Source organism: Scomber japonicus, chromosome 5 (assembly GCF_027409825.1).
Source record: "Scomber japonicus isolate fScoJap1 chromosome 5, fScoJap1.pri, whole genome shotgun sequence".
NCBI classification, from domain to species: Eukaryota; Metazoa; Chordata; class Actinopteri; order Scombriformes; family Scombridae; genus Scomber; species Scomber japonicus.
In genome coordinates this window covers 31,187,676-31,206,136 of record NC_070582.1, presented here as the reverse complement: position 1 = coordinate 31,206,136, position 18,461 = coordinate 31,187,676, and the positions used below count along the sequence as shown (strand labels likewise).

The following is an 18,461-nucleotide window of genomic DNA, read 5'->3' as shown; positions in this document are numbered from 1 at the left end:
TGTAGTCTCTGTGGTGCTTGTTCATAGGTGAATGTTGGGTAGGGCTGGGTATCGCTACTCAATACCTTTAAGGTATCAACCAAAATTAATCAATACCAAGTATCACAATGTCTCCCGTCAAACGATACCTGCAATCGATCCTTTTTTGCACCCAGAGATAGATAATATGACAATTTATATGGACTTGCTCACAGCCAGTTAACACAAGCATTCTTCAATTTAATGTGAAATGTGATTGGCCCACTGCCACAGCAGCTACAACCAATCTGTGGTGGTGAAGTCTCAGCAAATTTCAGTTAGTGTGCTTAGCAGTTCAGCAGCCAAGATACCACCACAACACTCTAAAGTGTTGCTACACTACACGTCTGTAAAAAGCAAGACACTGCATAAAAGTAAGTGCACAAAATGTGTAATGTGTAATGGGTATCGAGTGAAGTACGAAATTGGTATTGATATAATTTTAAGGATAATTGGATTGGTACTGGCATTGTACAGTGTAGACCTACTCTATGTGCAACATGCCTTGAGATAACTTGTTGTGATTTGACACTATATAAATAAAGATTGATTGATTGATTGCTCTTAACTAGCTGCATTTTAACTTTTTTCATGCTGAAGACATTGAGAAGCTATATCAATCACGTCCAAACCTCCCACCACAACAGATCAACAGAGAGTACAAAATACCATGAACCACGACACATAAAAAATGAATAAAAAAAATTGTAAACCATCAGGAAAGTTGTAACATGCGTTACATTTTCTGTATGGACGGATATTTTACAATCAAAACTAATCTATCAGCTTTATAATTTAATGTAGAACTGTGACAGAAATCATAGAAAGGATATTCTAAATCAGGAACTTGGATGAGGGGCTGCAGCATCCTCATGTATTTTAGCCAGTAGAATCATTCTTGTTGTGTAATAATTATATGGAAATAGAAATTGTCATGCATTTATCAGGAAAACTGTATGTAAACATTGAGTAATTGTTGATTCTGGGATAAAGGCCTGTCTCTATTATACCCTTTTGTCAAATGGTGTGGCGGTCTCTGTATTGGATGTATCTACTTGGAATAAAGTCTAAATAAAGTCTCACTAGTTTCTTGATAAGTACATGGACAGAGACAGCTTACTGTACTTATTTAATTACTATCTATCTATCTATCTATCTATCTATCTATCTATCTATCTATCTATCTATCTATCTATCTATCTATCTAAGCAAGTAAGAGTCCATCTACTGTTATGAATCGAAACAAGCTCATAGGAAGACTCGAACAATATGAAACAATCCAAACAAGAAAAAAACCTATTCCTCAATACAAATCAATCATAATGGCAGTTAAGAAAAATAATAGTAGTAGTACACATGAACCAATGTCATTATACCAAGATGAGTGGCATACAAACTTCAATTAATGGATGAGGTGAGGAACTATCTTGTTCTGACTGTCCAATATTTTCAGGATTTGTCAAGATTTTCTTTTTCAAACTATAACAAAGTTAGGAAAGTTCAAACAATTAGTCTCTCCCGCTTAACCAAAATGACATTCTTTCACTGTTATCATAGACAGATAAAACTAAATACCATACCTTGGACATATAAACATTGACAGTTATTTCAATTATTTGCATTAATAATAATAAATAACTTTTATTAATTCACTATCTATCACACCAGAATCTCTCGCTCTCAGTTTTTTCCCTGCATTAAAAAGAAAAGCATAGCCTTTTCTCTGTCCATCTGCTGCCCTCTTGGGCCCCCTGGTGTTCAGAAACATGACCAACACTACCAATATTTTTAGAAGTGACTTCAATCAATTGCCCTTCAAGCTGTGACTGGGTTTGCCTGTGGGAGCCAGGGCACCTTGTGTTTTACAGGAGGCCTCAGGGAAGAGGGCACCTTAGTGACTGGAAATTGAAGACTGAAACTACACCCATTCTGACAGAGGACCAAATGGTTTTTGTTAAACTGGAGACATGAGGTCACCATGGTGCATGTACTATGAATACTTAACATTACAAACCCATCTTGGATCGGAGGACCTTATCAATTATCTGTGTTAACTACGTGGTCTAGGATTACAACAGGCAACAGTACACAGCTTCACTAGTCTAAATATCTAATTACATACAGTACATTTACTGAATTGGTTAGATTATGGTTAGGCAGCACAGAGCACATACTGCAGCAATGGATTACTTCTTTGGCTTAATTCCTTTACAGCACCCACATAGCATGCATGTGAGAATGTGTGTGTACACATTTGAAAATATGTGCAATTGGGGATATATTGTGTAGTGCAGCTTTTTCATCCACAAAGAGGGGCTGGGGGCTGTAGAGGAAGGAATCTGCAACTTTTTATCATAACTGATAGAAGAAGAAACTTGCAATAAACACTAGTTTTCCTTTGACAGGCTTCGACACATCCTGGATTTTTTTGGGGGAAAAACATAAATCTGATGTGATGATTAATGGCAAGCAAATTTATAATTGGTCCATACAGTATGTGAGTGCAAAGTGTTAGGTTCATTGTGCTTTAAGTTATTTACTAGGTGTTGCTGATTTCAAAAGCTATTTTACTATTAATAAAAAAGATAGATAGATAGATAGATAGATAGATAGATAGATAGATAGATAGATAGATAGATAGATAGATAGATAGATAGATAGATAGATAGATAGATGCCCAACGCACCACTTTGTGTAAATTTAGCCTGACAGAGCTGTTAGTATGGCTGTAGACATAAACCTACAAAACAAGTCTGCACTGACCAGCCAACAACCGAATAACTATATTTTGTATTTTATTATATAATTAGGTTTTTATTGATTTTTCAGCTTTATTCCAATCAGCATTGTATTAAAACATTTGTTAAAACATACAGTATTACCATGACTCTATAAATCTTAACAAGACAAAGTATTTAATCATAAACTTTATCAAAGCTTATAGAGCATTATAATTGGTCATTGCTTGCAATTGTCTTTAAGCTGTGTGTGTTATGTAAATCAAACATGGCTGCTATTTCGAAATTGCAGTAAATTACAACAGCATTAGATTAGAAGTTGGCCTGGTATGCTAGAAGATATCCATCATTGTACATGTAGATCTGCTTGTTGGTGGGGTTGTAGCTCAAACTGGCCACTCCTTTCGCAACCTTCTCTAGTGGCAGTGCTAGTGAGCTGTCATGTTTGCCTGTCGCAGTATCGAAGGCATAGAACACCTCCTCACGGTATTCATCTACATAACGAGTGGCATACAACACACCACACACCATGAAGGCATTGGTCACAGCCTTCTTGAACAGCCTTGTCTCCCAGGTCTGTGAGACATTGAGTGTCTCAGCCTCATTGTCCCATGCTAGCCGGCTCACCACTAGATTACCATGGTTACCGAGAGTGGCATAGATGGCCCATAGTCCTGTCTCATCTGCCTCCACATCCACATCACTATGGGTACGACAGTCATAGTAACAATATGGGAACTTGTTGTTGAAACCCACACCAATACCTGGAAGTGTCACACGTTTGACGGTTTTGCTGTTCAGGTCATAGCGGCAAACATCTGCAGAGCGGTAACAGTGATAGTACAATGCTTCACCGTACAGGACAGCACTGGGACCCTCGATGGCATCAGCATGACTATAGGATGAAGCGAAGGTGAAATCCTTGTAGTTGGCAGAGGCCATGAAGTCTTCGTAAGTTTGGTATACGCGCAGGGTGTTGTCCCAGATGTGGCTGTTGAGTAGAGTCTGAACCCAGTAGCTGTTCTTCTGGCCCTCACTGTCTATCTGGGCCTGTTTGCCCCATGAACCAGAAATGTAGCTCTTACTGTGTGGACTGACCTTAGTCATGACTGGGTCGCTGATGTGGGTGATCAGGCCCTTGAAGCAGTACCTGCAACAGCCTGGAAACAATGAGGAAGATAAAGGAGTGTAGAGTACCTCAACATCTCTGTTTTGTTCTCACACAGTTTTACACATAAGATGGAAATGTATGGAAGCATCTCTAGTCCAAAATTCTGGATTTATACACGTTTTCATTTTAACCTCAAATATAAAAACAGTATTTTTATAAAGAGAGCCAGTGGTTCTCAGACTTTCTCTGTCATTGACCATTATGGATGCAGGAAAAATGTGTAGTCCTCTCATCTCTTTATAAACCAATGATATGTTGATAAACTCTTAACAATATTGGGAAAATTTGTCGCCAAACTAAGTTGAACATTATTTAATTGAAATTAAGAACATGTTCTTCTTTCACCTTCAAATTTCAACTCTTTCAAAGGTGCCAGATTTTTTTAGACAAAAAATATAATGTTATATTAACTACCTCGAAACAATCTTTTGCAATGCTTTTGCTTTCAATCCCTTTATTTACAGGTATATGGATAGATAGAGGTAAGTGTAACTGTTCCCTATAGATGTGAGAACCGTTTTGATCGGATACTTTGAAACCGGGTGTGTCAAAACATATTGATAGTAAACTCAGGAAGTTCCTGCGTTTGTCTACTATTTAATTTATTTCTTTTTGTTATGGAATTAAATTATTTAAAGAGTCTATTGGAAAATTGTTGATGCCAAATTAGGTATTTCTACGAGCTAGCAATAGCAACTTAATTTACATATAGAATCACTTGTGTATGGAAGGAATTTAGTTCAAAATTTTGCAGTTACATTTTTTAAGAATTTCACAACCCTCTGTATAATTATTTCATGGTTCAACAATATTTGAATTATTCTGTTATTTAACTGAGAAGGAGTTACATACGACGGCGTATTAGGGCCATATAAGTGTAAAAAAAAAATACTGACCTGGAGGAGGGGGGCTAATATTCTGAGAAAAAAACTCTTGAAAAAAATTCTGAGATTAAAGTTGCAAATTTGTGAGAAAAAAAGTCAGAAATTTGAAGGCAAAGAGTCACATGATATGTCAATGTCACTGTATCTCCTTATTGCTAAACCCAATTAAAAAGTACAATTTAATAAGTTCTTCCACGACAGGCATAATGAACAACGAGCGACCTCTCTCCAATGTTGCAAAGTGAGGCTACGTGATTGCTTGGCAGAATAAAACACCTTTTTCTGACTTTTTTTCTCACAAATTTGTCGTAGTTACATTATACTGCTAATGTCTTTTATTTTCTAATCTTTTCTATTCAATTGTACAAATTATATTTTAATAGGCAACATGCTTTATTTTACTGGATATAATGCACACTTTTCCTCAGGGTGCACTTACTGTATTTCTTCATAGTTAATGTAATAAATGAGTGACACATGCACACAGCAGACTTACCTTGGAAGTCTTTGGGAATTGATTTGCAGGACTCAACACCGTTCTTCAAGTGACGCAGTGTCTCTTTTACAGTCTTCAAATTAATTGTGTCTGCCATTTGCATCCTGTCTACATTTGTACGCAGTCTACCCACCTGACACACACACACACACACACACATACACACACACACACACACACACACACACACACACACATATTTATGACACTTAACATCCTCTAGATTGCTGAACCATCTTATTTATATCACATTGTTCTTGTCATGTGACTCATTTAATACTGTACATCTTTAGTAATCATTAAGTGTCTTCACTGCATACTCATCTGTACCTCTTTGGAGAGTTTCTGTGTTTGGCCATTGTTTAACTGGCTGTGGATGTCACTGACGTCTGTCTCCAGCTGGCTGAGCTCCTGGCCTAGCAGACGCAGAGACAAGGCTGTATACAGGCCCTGATCATGCAGATACTGGTGAGGCTCCAGCCGAGCTGTCACATTCTTAATCACAGTCTCAATCTGAGGGAGACGCTGATTGGACAACTGCACCTGAGAGAAAACAGAAGCTCATTTCAGTCATTTCATAATGACTGAATATGGAAAAAAGACTCTATGTTAAAAATAAGAACAAATTGAAGAAAGAAATTGTAATTAATATTACATTAGAATTAATCTAGTTATTGCATGGCTTGGTTCCACAGTAGCCACATATACATTATAACCCTAAAATCAATGGAAACTCGAATTGACCAGTCTGAATGTAACAGTAGTGTCAGTGACTTTAGTTCTCACCTGTTCCTGCAGGTTGTTCAGAGAGCCTTCACAAGTTTCAACCTGCTGCAGCACGGCCTCGTACTTCACAACAGGGAATGACCACATGGTGGAGTTCACCTCACATGCACACGCATCATTATTCTTCTTGCCCACCACACGCTGAGCCTGGCTGTCACCCTGCATTCACACATATAAAGTTTTTAAAAACAATTATTGAATGGAGAGACTAACAAAATAAAATAGAGAAATCATAAAGAAAAGAAGTGTAACTTACAGTGGATGCCAGCAGCAGAAGGAGCAGCAGCAGCATGATCAGAGCTGGAGAAGTGAACAGTGAGGAGAGAAGCCTTTACTGAGATCACCACCTCTCCTCTCTCTCTCTCTAATACACTCCGAGACAAAAATCACAAAAAACACACACACATTGTGCTGACTTAGTTCTCTTTACGGATGATTCACCACGGACACTTCAAACACTTCATGTGGATGTGAAACTCTAAAAATGATCAAATGTGGAATTTCTCAACAGTTGCGGTTATTGTTATTCTAGTAGTTCCTGTTCTCCTTCATGCAATAGCTTTCTCTCCCTTTAAAAATATCATCTGCAGCACAAGGACACAATGTCCTTGTTTGAAAAACTGCAGTGCAAGGCCTAGATGCTTGCAAGGTGTCAAAAACGCTGGGAAAAAAATTAAACAAACAATGGTGTTCTATCTTTGAACACCTGCATGTGTTAAAGGTGTGTCAGATGACAGCAAAACGTCATTAGAAGTTAACTTCATTTGTACTCACGCTGGTTTCTAAAGTAAAACTCAATGTTGACACCTGATGTCACTACTGGAAGATTTTAATGCAAAACCATTTAATATGAACATGTGTTTCTGTTTTGTCACTACATCCAAATTATGTATGTCTTCATCTGTTCACAAGTGACATCAGTCACTACTAGTGTTAATTTGCTGCAAGAAACACACACTCAGATCAGAGTGTATTCAGATAGGAGGACATGACCGTGTTTCAGTTGGCACAGGTAAAACAAGTTTTTTTTTGTCAATTAAATTTTTATTGAGAAATCAACAGAAGTAAATACAAATACAATCAACTATAACAAAAGCTGCCTGGGAATACAACTTATTCTTAGAGTATTCATCAGTTACTATTCCTGTCCGATATCGTCTTGAGTCTTGTATAATGTCCATTTCTCCCACTTCTTGTCCAGTTGAGCTTCTTGTAGCCTCAGTATGTGTGTCAGTTTTTCCATTAAAAATATTTCTTCCACAATTTACAGCCACTGATCTTTCGTTGGTGTTGTTTCTTTTCCCCAGTTTCTAGTGATGGCTTCCTTGCCTGCTACCAGCAGTATTCTGATCAAATAACCATCTCTAGTGTTAACGGACTCATCTGAAAATTTACATAGATAAAGCACTGAACAGGTCTTCGACATACCATATCCTAATATTTTCCATAACTCCTTACATGCTATTTCCCAAAATACAGTTATTTTTTGACAATTCCAAAAAACATGAGAATGGTCTACATCAAAAGATTCACATTCTCGCCAACACTTTTACATTTACTTTTTTACATTTACTGTACATTTTGTCATTTTGTAGATGCCATTATCCAAAGTGACTGTTGGATGTTATAGGTGTTATACCATACTTTTGAGAGTTCTCTTTAAGAAGCAAGTCAAAACCAAAACAGTGTGAAATGCAATCCATCAGGACCCGGATGTTATGGGACCTGCAAATCCACCAAGACCTGGATGTTGATGCATCCACCTGTGAGCTAGAGAGAGCACAAAGAATTCCAGGGAAGAAGTTTAAGTTAGTGAATGCATTAATAGTACCTGAAGGTAAATGGAATCATGTCAAGAGTTGGTTAATTTCACTGAAATGACACTTTGGGGCATCAATCATCAATTAATGTGTTTTTTTTAAAGACCCCACAGCTTTTTTAATATAGGCCTCTACCAAATGGTTGAGATGTCAATCCCTAGTAAAAGTATCAAACTGAATTTACAAATACCAAAACATTAAGGCAACATTTTGATGAAATAAAACTGACTTACTCATCTGTCTGGTAGTGCAACAGCAGAAATGTATTTGGGTATTAGATTCAAACACAGTGAAACATTGCATTTCTGCCATTTCCATCTCAACACACCCTTTGAACAGAGATTACACCGCCCCCACTTGTCACAGTAAAATGGCAAATAATGCACATCTGGTCATTGTTGTGAGGGACCTAGGATGTAGTGTTTCTTCTGAGAAACCCTAGTGATGGAGAGGATGATGATGGTCGACCAACTTAGGATGACGGTTTGTTGACTTGCTTCAAACTGGGTTACTGTCAGGTGGAACCTTTTCGGAGGCAATGGTTTCTCAATCAGTCGGCCACAGTCCATATTGTAGAACAGCCGGGAATTTGAGATGCATAGGTCAAGGATGTATCTGAACAGGGGAAAGTACCATCACCTTGACATGGCTGGGGTCTTGTATATGTGCACCAGCATGTCATAAATATCAACGTCTCCCAATTGTTGTCAGGAATGAGTGACAGGCGAAGGGCAGCAATCGGTGTCATGAAAAATGAGGGCGCTGCACCACACGTCATTTTTTATTTACCTTGTGGATTAGCTTGGAAACATTGGTGTCAAAAAAAGCCCTTGACCCAGTGTTGGATGAGGAATCAGTCAAGGCAGTCTACACATTTTTAAAAAACTGATAACTAATGGTGAAAATTCTCAGACATATGGGAATTTTCACCATATGGACCAGCCACACACTCTGTTATTTCTATTATAAATCTATTATTGCATTGAAGTCTGAGTCTCTTTCCAACTCTTTCTAATATTTGATAAGTTAAATGTTGTGAGCAACCTGTTTCAACAGGCCTAACAGAGGGATCCATATTACCAGTACAGTAGGCCCACACAGCTGTCCTATCAATACTTAACTTCATAGGCAGCCAGAATTGCCGAACAAGGAGTGTGTGATGTTCTAGTTCCAGGGGAGTAGAAAGACTTGAAGGAATTAACATTTTTAGGGTCGCACCAAGCATTGTTTACCATGAAATGTACACCCCTTCCTTGCCTTTCCCAGAAAGTCTCTTGACTTGTGCATGCAAAACACAGAGAACCCCAAAGGTACAATGGCACAGTCTGGTATCTCTTCAAACAACCAAGTCTCTGTAAAGCAGATGATGTTACAATCCCTGGTTTCCGCTGGCTTGCTCTCATTTTTCACAGCTTGTTATGCAGGGATTGCACTATGGCTAGCAGAATGATGGGAAGCAAGAGGCAGCTGGCAAGCTGCACATATTACTCATTACCACTCTTCCTCATTTAGATTTCCTTCCCATCTTTTGGTCACAGCACTGAAGACTGAATAACATCCTCCATCTCCTGCAGAAGAAACTGGGATATTAACTTAGAAAAATACAGAAATATTGTTGTAAAATATACTTGGTAAAAGGTAATTGATACAATTATGTTACCACAGAAAATTGGATCTTCAGACTGATATACTACATTTTTAATACTAATGCATCAATGCCTATGCAGCATTTATTTACTTCATAATTGGCCACTAACCAGACAACAATGTATTTCGTTTTGATGATCAGTAATGTAATTTATGTATGTAATGTATACATTATATGTGAAATTCCTGTTTTAAGTGCTTTCTCACCATATACCATCATACCACTGCTAATTGAAATGTTATGTTGGTATCTCATTAAATTTATGTGACAGGAATGTTGACTACTTTGCAGTTACAATTTGACATTCAAATGACTTATCAAACATTCTGCACTGTTTTATATGAAACTCCCCAAGATCTAATTTGGACTACATTTGTAAAAAAAAAAAAAAAAAAAAAACTAGTGTTATACGTTTAACATAAATTAGCTCTTTCTTGCTATTTCTTGCTGTTTTTTGTTGAACTTGGCCACTTTTATTCTCTGCTTTTTGTTGTTATTCTAGTTTATTACATTGTGCCGCTTATTTTCCTTATAAAAACAAAACAAACTAAGTTAATATTATGAAATAACATTTAAATGGTGCTAACACATTCATGACAATGCATTAGTAACACTAATCCATCAACATAACTACTTTCTACATAATGAGACATAAGTACAATTTCTTTATACTTCCAGGTGCATTCATTGACATCTGGCTGGTACAGATCAGCATTATGGTACATTTGTTTAGAATCGTGGTTCTTGCCATATGATGAATGTAAGTCCAATTTTGGCCCCAATCAGCTCCTTAGAAAAACAGCTCAGCTTGAGAGACTGTGAATGCAGATTGCTTTCTTGTAATGGGCTATTTCAGATTTTATAATAGATCTAAATACTGACTGACTTTACAGATTTTAGTGCTTACGTGTCATTTCCAAAGAACCTTTTTTCAAATTGACCCCCCCCCCCCCCCCCTTAGTAAGAAACTTTTACTGAAGTGTTATTATCAACATCTGTCCTGTCTGCATTTCCCTTAAATACATAAATAAAATCCATGTTGCTGAAATCTTAACCACAAGGAGGAAGGGATCACGATACATCTCACGCACGCACACCAAACACGCACACACATTTACTTACTTATCAGAGAGGGAGTGTTCACAATTTAGAGGCTGCTGCAACAGTCAGACACATATTCAAACTGTGTTCAGGGACTGTTTCATTTAGCTCTGCTCTCTGATCCACCATGAAGCTGTGTGTGATCATCCCACTGTGTGCTCTGTTCACTCTAACGCAACAGGTAAGAAAACACACAAGACTAATTTATCACCTTATATATTCACATTATTGTGTCATTTATTTTCTTTAGAAATTCATCACGAATGCAAATCTTTTGTTACTGTCATTGTACTATTTAGTATTCAGTATTTCAACATGTCATTCATTAATATCTTTATTTCGTCAGGTGCCTCCACATGATCGGTGTGAGTGTGAGTTGACTATCTTGGAAAAGGCATTCCCACACCACAAACTGAAGACAGTGGAAGACAATGCATCCAAATGTAACAATAACATCACCCCAAAGAAGGTAAATAATCTAATGTTAGCAAGTTTTATTTCATAAACTAGCCTGTAAAGACCATAACCTAACTCCCTCTCTTAGCTGTAAAAAATGAGCTTCTTTATGTATGTCCTCATGCTGCGTTATGAGTGATGTCAAAGTGTGTACCTGCTGTCTCTGCAGACTCTGGAGCTGGACAGTTTGATGCTTGGTTTGGAGCGGCGTTTGCCCAAACTGCAGGAAGATGTGTCAGTTCTGGAGAGGGAGGATGATGGTGACCTGTATGGAGCTCTCAGCCTTCTGGTGATAGAGAATGAACTGACGGAGATCAAGCAGCTCATCCACAAGCTCAACATGACCACCCAGGGACACCAGCGCCTCATCACTGATGCAAATGAGCAGGTAGATTTACACAAAATGGTTCAATGGGTATTTCAATTTGAACTTGTTAAAATGCCTATAGTAAACCTGCATTAGTCACATTTGGGGTTGTATTTCTAGCCATCTGATGAATGTCAATTACTCTAAGTTTAGTTTGGTTTGATCTTGACCAGTTGCTGGGAAAAATGTGGTACTTATATAGGGCCTTTCTAGTCATCCGACCACTTAAAGCACTTTACACTGCATGACAGCATGCACCCATTCACTGACATTGATTCCACAATGGCAGAGGCTGCCACACAAGATGCCAACGTACTAAACAGAGAGTCAGATACAGTTACACTCACACACTGAAAGAACAGCTTTCATGAGCACTTTTGGGTACTTAGGCTAAATGCACCACTTTCTTTACCAACTTGTTGCTAATTTTGTAGTCTGTTGGTTGGGTAATACAATAGGTCTATCAGAACTTTTCCTGCTGTCTGCAGTTGTTGATCAGTTGTTCATATAAAAACTTTGATAACCTCATCTTAAAAGTTTCTGTTCATCTGTTTAGCAATTATAGAAATATCTTTAAAATCTCACATTGAGCTCAAATGCAGAATTTTTAACCAAATATTTTGATGTTGGTTGTTTTCTCTCAGCTGAAGGACTTGATAACAGAGATGACAGAACTGGAAAAGTATGACACCATGCAGGTGGTGAAGAGAAAACAAGCTCAGGAGCATCTGAAGAAAGGACTTCAACCCACCTCCCAACCCACTCAGCCTCCACATGGTAACACCCAGAACGACACAGCACACCAGAGTGTTGGAATTGCTGTTTCAGTCAGACTGCTGAAAGAGTCAAACCTACACTCAAACTCAAAGCCTATTCTGGTTATCTTCCTACTGCATCTGTTTGAAATGAGGTGACAGCTGTGAAGGGCTCAGTCACCACAGCCAGCTACTGTATGCTTATTTAGGGTCTTCACATTTGCAAAATTTCTTTATCTGTGTTTCATTTCACATTTCCTCTCAGGCATCTGTCCTCATGGTAGGTTTCTAAACATTACCGGGCCAAGGATTTACACAGCAGGAGAGTATCCAGGTTCCTACCCATACGGAGCTTGGGGTCGTGATCCCAAGCCAGAGGTAGGAAAGGAGAACTGGTACTGGCTGGTAATGTTGACCTCCAGCAACAAATACGCCAACTATGTCCGTCTCTATTCCAGCCTGAGCTCTCTGATTGTTGGAGTGAGTGGCCCAGGTATGGAACTATTGTGTACTGGTCTCAGAAAGGTCTTACCTTTCAATTCAGTGTGTGTTCTCATTGTGTTATACAGCTTGTATATTAGAATGGAAGGGTTGGTGGAGGGCTCTTTTGATTGAATGTGCAAAGAATTTTGGGAACTGTGATTGTATGTAACTTTTGTATTTATGGTTGTTATTTCCATAAATACCAAAATGATCCATCTATAAAATATCTATAAACCTTTTACAGTGCTGTATACTGCATGATAATTATATATTTAGAAAATAGAACTAAAGTGATTCATTACAAGATGATTAGTTAAATAGTTGTGAATTTCAAATAAAACAACATATATTTCCTCATTGAAGTTGTTTCAAAAATATAGTTAAAATCTTGTCTCATCTCGATCTCGTGAATCCAATATCGTGTCTCGTCTCGTCTCATGAGCTGAGTGTATCGTCACACCCCTAGGGGATATGCTAAATGTTAGAACGTACAATACACCTGTACAACCAGTACACAGAACATAATACTGATATTTATTTATGATTTAATTTGCTCTTCCTCCTCCTTCCTCTCTTCCAGGTAATGTGGAGATCCACTCCTCTAACCCAACCACCAACACCATCCAGGGACCAAATGTTGTGCTGTATGGAGGGGCCTTGTACTATAACTGTTACAACAAATATGCTGTCTGTCGATTCAACCTCACCACCAAAACTGTTACCACCATGCAGTTACCCGAAGGCACCAGGTTCACTGCTTCAAAAACTCCATTGAACATTTGTGTGAAAATGTTAAGATCATTGCTCTTTATTTATTTATTCATTTATCATTCATGTATTTGTTTATGTATTTATTTCAGATTTAATTCTAAGGGGAACTTCTGCAATCTTGATGAATGCTATCCATTTACTGACCTAGACCTGGCAACAGATGAGTCTGGCGTTTGGGTGATCTACACCACGTCCCAGGACTTTGGCAACCTGGTTCTATCTAAGGTAGAAGAAGGTGAACCACACACGCTCAACAAAACCTGGCACACCTCGGTCTTCAAGCAGGGAGTGAGCAACACGTTCATGGCTTGTGGCGTGCTCTATGCCACACGCCACGTCAGCAAAGAAGTGGAGGAGATCTTCTACTCGTTTGACACATCGACAGGGGTGGAGAAGTTCAACATTGGCATCTTCATCAAGAAGATGTCTCCCAACATTTACTCCCTGAACTACAGCCCTGTGGACCAGATGCTGCATGCCTACTGTAACTCCTTCATGGTCTCCTATAAAGTTTTGTTTGGTTAAATGGAGATCATGAACATCAATCTGTAAAAGCCAGTATTAATATCATTCATAATCAATAGCGTGAACAAGTAACAATAAATAAACAGATAAAGGTTGATTCCTAATAAATGTTGGGTAAAAACATGGATTGGGGATGGAGTCACCTTTACTATAATGGCTGCACTGCACTAATTCTGCAAGTAACACAGCACAGTGATGTAATGCTTACCAAATTGCTGCTCTGACTTCTCCTTTTCTCATTTTCAGTTTCATTCCAGTCACTACTTTGTTGTTCTTTCGATCTGTATCAAGCTGTCAATGAAGCTGACCATTTCCTGGAGATGTTTCACTTTAAAAGCCTACCAGGAAAAGAGAGGCTTATTTCCTCTGAGCTGCTTTGAGGCAGGAACTTAACATTGACTAAACAAGAAAACCTTTGTTGAAATTTGGAACTATATCAATAAAAAATGATTGATTGATTGATTGGTTGATTGATTGATTGATTATTCTCAACTAACTGCATTTGAACTTTTTTCAAGACACAACAGATCAACAGACTGTACAAAATACTATGAAAATAAGATTTAAAAAAAAGGTTTAAACCATCAGGAAAGTTGCAACACGTTATATTTTCTTAATGCATGGGTACTTAACAATTAAGACTAATGTACCAGCTTCATTATTTAATATAGAACTGTAACTGAAATCATAGTAAGGAAATCAGCAGGGTCAGAAATCAGTAAATCAATGAACAGGGGATGCAGCACCGTCAGCATCTCTACTTCCCACAGGTATTTTAGCAAGAAAAATAGGTAAACATTTAGTAATTGTTGATTCTGGTTCTGATACAGGCCTGTTATATGCTTGTTTCAAATAAACAGTCAGTTTCTGTACTGGAAACATCAAATTAGGATACTTACTGTATTTACCTGTGTAATTAGTCTGTATGAGTTGAGAGGAAATGTACTCACAATATGATGTTGACATGTTGTCCATGTCCCATTAAAATCTGTTCATCTAGGGAGGTGTCTTTGCATGAAATAATATATCTGAAATGCATCCAGGAAATGTGATTGAGAGATCTGTTTAAGCTGAGATGAGAGCTGCTCATCATCCAATCAAAACATTTGTTAACATAACTTAAAAAAATGATCCAGTGTCTGACTCTTCAAATTCTGACATAAAGTCTTTATTTCTCACTTGTTACTTGATCAGTACATGGACAGAGACAGCTTACTTTGTATATGTATTTATATTTAACATATTTAAACTTTACAGTACACGTTTGAATGACAACAAAGCAGGTAAGAGTCCATCTACTGTTGTGAATAGAAACAAGCTCATAGGGAAGACTCCCACAATATGAAACAATCCAAACAAGAAAAAAAAGAACTTATTGCTCAATACAAATCAATCATAATGGCAGTTAAGAAGAAGAAGAAGAAGAAGAGTAGTAGTACACATGAACCAATATCATTATACCAAGATGAGGCTACACCCTATTGTTGCCTATAAAAAAGAGAAACTCCAAGGGAAGAGGAACAGAAATATGTCAAAGATTTTTCACAATACAGCAGTGTTAGTGTTCGGATTGGATAACCTGCTCTATAAATAAAAAGTATCTACAAGTGCAAGGAGGACCAAGGTCTATACAACCAAACTGATCCAGTGCCAGCTCATAGGAGCTGTCGACTTTCACAAATCGCTACCAAACTTCACTATTTATAAGCCTTGAATAGGGAGCAGGAAGGGGCTTTGTTTTCATGTACAGAGTGAAGATGTGGGGCCAGGGACAGAAGTGCAAATCATAGTGAGGGGGTTCTACAAGGATGAGCATAGGTTGACAATACTGTACAGCACTTCAAAAAAGGGACAAAATACATTCAGGAGTCCCCCCCCACCCTAGGCAGTTTGGGTAGAAGTTGTGTAAGCGTAAAACAAAGTGTAGCTGGCAGAAAATTGTGTAGTGAAGAATATACAAACTCATGAAAATCATGGGTGAGGTTCTGCGAGGAGTGACTGAGGTGGTTGTTCTAACTGTCCAATATTGTCTTATTGGCTTGCCTTTCCACGTCAGTATTTTCTTTTTCAAACAATTACACTAATTAATTAGTTCAACAATTCAACAATAATTAATCTCTCCAGCTTAAACAAAGTGACATTCTTTCTCCATTGACATTCATTCACTATTTCTCAGGTCAGAAGTTTTTTCCTTTCATTAAAAAGAAAACTAGTCATAGCTTATTTTCTGTTAGTCAGTTACTCTCTAGGGCCCCCTGGTGCTTAGACACATGACTAACACTACCAACATTTAAAAAGTGACTTCAGCTGATAGCCCTTTAGGGTGCGACTGGGTTTGCCTGTGAGGGCCGGGGCACCATGTGATTTTTTTAGGGTGGCTGGGGGTTGCCCTACATTCCGAGCTTGGCGCCCAAATGGCTCCAAAAAAGCCCCGCCCCTTACAGGCCGCCTCAGGGAAGCGCACACCTCAGCGATTGGAAGCTACGCCCCTTCTGACAGGGGACCAAAGGGTTTTTGTAAAACTGTTGACAGGAGAAGGTGACTATGATACATGAATACTGAACATTACTAAGCCAAAAATCAGGGGACCCCAATCTCTGTTAACTAGGTGGTCCAGGATTACAGACAGCAGCACACAGCTGCACTAGTCTAAAGCTCTAATTACATACATGTACTATACTGATGACAATATGATTACACAGCACATCAAAACTTACAGTGACCACATACTGTAGCAATAGAGTCCTTCTATGTGGGACTATTTTCATCTTGTCTTTGGCTTAGTTCCTTTACAGCACCCAGCCCACACAGCTTTCATGTGACGTATGTGTGAAAACGTGTGTGTGTTTGTGACAGTGTTTGTGGTTGTAGATATATGTGTGTGTGTGTGTGTGTGTGTGTGTGTGTGTGTGTGTAGCTTTGGTACATCCTCAGAGAGGGGCTGGGCATTGTAAGGGAAGACAGCTGTGAGTACTCTGGTGGTGACCTGGCCAAATAGAGCCAGAGTCAGGTTGGCCTGGTCCTGCCTCGGTCACCCTGGTCTGGTTTGGTTTGGGTTGCAGTGGGATTGTCATGTTAGAGACCATAAAGAGCCGACTATGGCCAGAACCAAGGCCATGCACTGGAGTTACATACTGATGATGGTGGTTGCAATCATGGTTCTATTCGCTAGCCACATTTAAGGTGCCAATGAAGAATTCCCTAATACTAGACACTACTCAGTTACTAAAATGTCCTAATATTACTGTCACATTCACATGCATATACATGTTAATACATATTTGTATAGCCTATATTTATGTAATGGATTGTCTTGTAAATGTAAGATGACACATAACTTAAAGCTGCACTCAGCAATGTTGCTCTAATGTTGTTCCAAATGGCTGTAACGGGGGTAAATTGAATTAAACAGCATGTGATGTGGTGTGCGTAAACTGCTCATCCTATCTTAGATTCTCCATTAGAGCTTCAGAGTTTTTTCATCACTTAGTCTCTTTCAATTAGTTCAATAATTTTCTCTATAAGATATTTTTCATTTTATGTTTACTCAGTTTCACAGAAAGTGAATATGGTTATAGCAATACAAAGTAGTGAAGCTGCACATTTGTAACAGCAAAGCTCCCTGGTGGTGTAGTGGCTAGGTTTTACTACAGGTGGACTGCAGTTTTGAATCATGATAATATAGGCCCATCTATAGAGAGTAGGCCCACCTCCTCCCACCACAATGGTGTTGTAAGTGGGTACGCTACTGAAATCTATATATGCCAATGATATCATTCTTTTGCATTATAACTGTAGTTTGACACAAAATCTTACCAAGTGCAGCTTTAATCAGCATGTTATACTCTAGCTACACTCTTAAGTCTAAAAAAGCTAACAAATCCTCTCTAAGCACTACAGGTGCACTTGGCTATGATTGGCTGTGTTCTGCTGTCTGTCCAATTCTGGACACACCCACCTGGCACTTGCCTTTTCATTCAAGGAAAGAAATAACTTTTGCCTAACAAACAATACAGAGAAAGATACTCAAACAACAAATTAATAACCTGCTTGAAAAATACTGATGCATAACACTTTTTTATTGTGGCACCCCCTAAAAGTTTTCCTTCCAATATCCTGTACTGCTACCTTCTAATCAGATTATCAACAGCAGCTCTTGATCGCATAATACTATGTAGATTGTTGACAGGCAGGGTTATTTTCTCTTTTCTGTGGGGAGGGGGGTGGGGGAAGTGGTTAAGGTGGTTTAAAAAAGGGCACAGGCAAAGAATGAGGAGACACTTAGCAAACACAAGTATGACACTTCAAGAACAAAAACAGTAGTCTAAATCTTTAAGTGTTGGGCGACTGGTGGGGTTGAGGCGGATATATGACGGTGTGGTTGGGTTTTTTTTTTAGTAGCAATACGTATGGTATTTTACAGTGGAGGAGGGAAGAAGATG

The 18,461-nt window shown here is 38.4% G+C and overlaps 2 protein-coding genes across 2 annotated transcripts; one reads left to right on the top strand and one right to left on the bottom strand.

Moving 5' to 3' along the window:
* Positions 1-3,013: 3,013 nt before the first annotated feature.
* LOC128359495 (olfactomedin-like) lies at positions 3,014-8,482 on the bottom strand. Its single transcript, XM_053319989.1, has 6 exons — positions 8,386-8,482; positions 6,350-6,393; positions 6,094-6,252; positions 5,638-5,850; positions 5,308-5,440; positions 3,014-3,916 (listed from the first exon to the last, which is right to left on the bottom strand). Exons 1-6 carry the CDS (start codon positions 8,480-8,482, stop codon positions 3,069-3,071), a joined length of 1,494 nt encoding a protein of 497 aa, XP_053175964.1. The 3' UTR covers positions 3,014-3,068.
* A 2,307-nt stretch (positions 8,483-10,789) lies between these two features.
* On the top strand, positions 10,790-14,039 carry LOC128359560 (olfactomedin-4-like). Its single transcript, XM_053320058.1, has 7 exons — positions 10,790-10,843; positions 11,009-11,131; positions 11,288-11,506; positions 12,130-12,262; positions 12,506-12,733; positions 13,304-13,472; positions 13,584-14,039. Exons 1-7 carry the CDS (start codon positions 10,790-10,792, stop codon positions 14,017-14,019), a joined length of 1,362 nt encoding a protein of 453 aa, XP_053176033.1. The 3' UTR covers positions 14,020-14,039.
* The last annotated feature ends 4,422 nt before the right edge of the window (positions 14,040-18,461 follow it).

What these genes read in the sequence shown, in the direction of transcription:
- LOC128359495 (XM_053319989.1), bottom strand. Translation starts at nt 8,482, where the DNA reads ATGGACTGTGGCCGACTGATTGAGAAACCATTGCCTCCGAAAAGGTTC. An exon ending in TCAACAAACCGTCATCCTAA is followed by an intron (nt 6,394 to 8,385) that starts GTTGGTCGACCA and finishes TCACTTCTCCAG; the next exon opens with CTCTGATCATGCTGCTGCTG. An exon ending in TGAACAACCTGCAGGAACAG is followed by an intron (nt 5,851 to 6,093) that starts GTGAGAACTAAA and finishes GTTTTCTCTCAG; the next exon opens with GTGCAGTTGTCCAATCAGCG.
- LOC128359560 (XM_053320058.1), top strand. Translation starts at nt 10,790, where the DNA reads ATGAAGCTGTGTGTGATCATCCCACTGTGTGCTCTGTTCACTCTAACG. An exon ending in TGTTCACTCTAACGCAACAG is followed by an intron (nt 10,844 to 11,008) that starts GTAAGAAAACAC and finishes TTATTTCGTCAG; the next exon opens with GTGCCTCCACATGATCGGTG. An exon ending in TGTTGGAGTGAGTGGCCCAG is followed by an intron (nt 12,734 to 13,303) that starts GTATGGAACTAT and finishes CCTCTCTTCCAG; the next exon opens with GTAATGTGGAGATCCACTCC.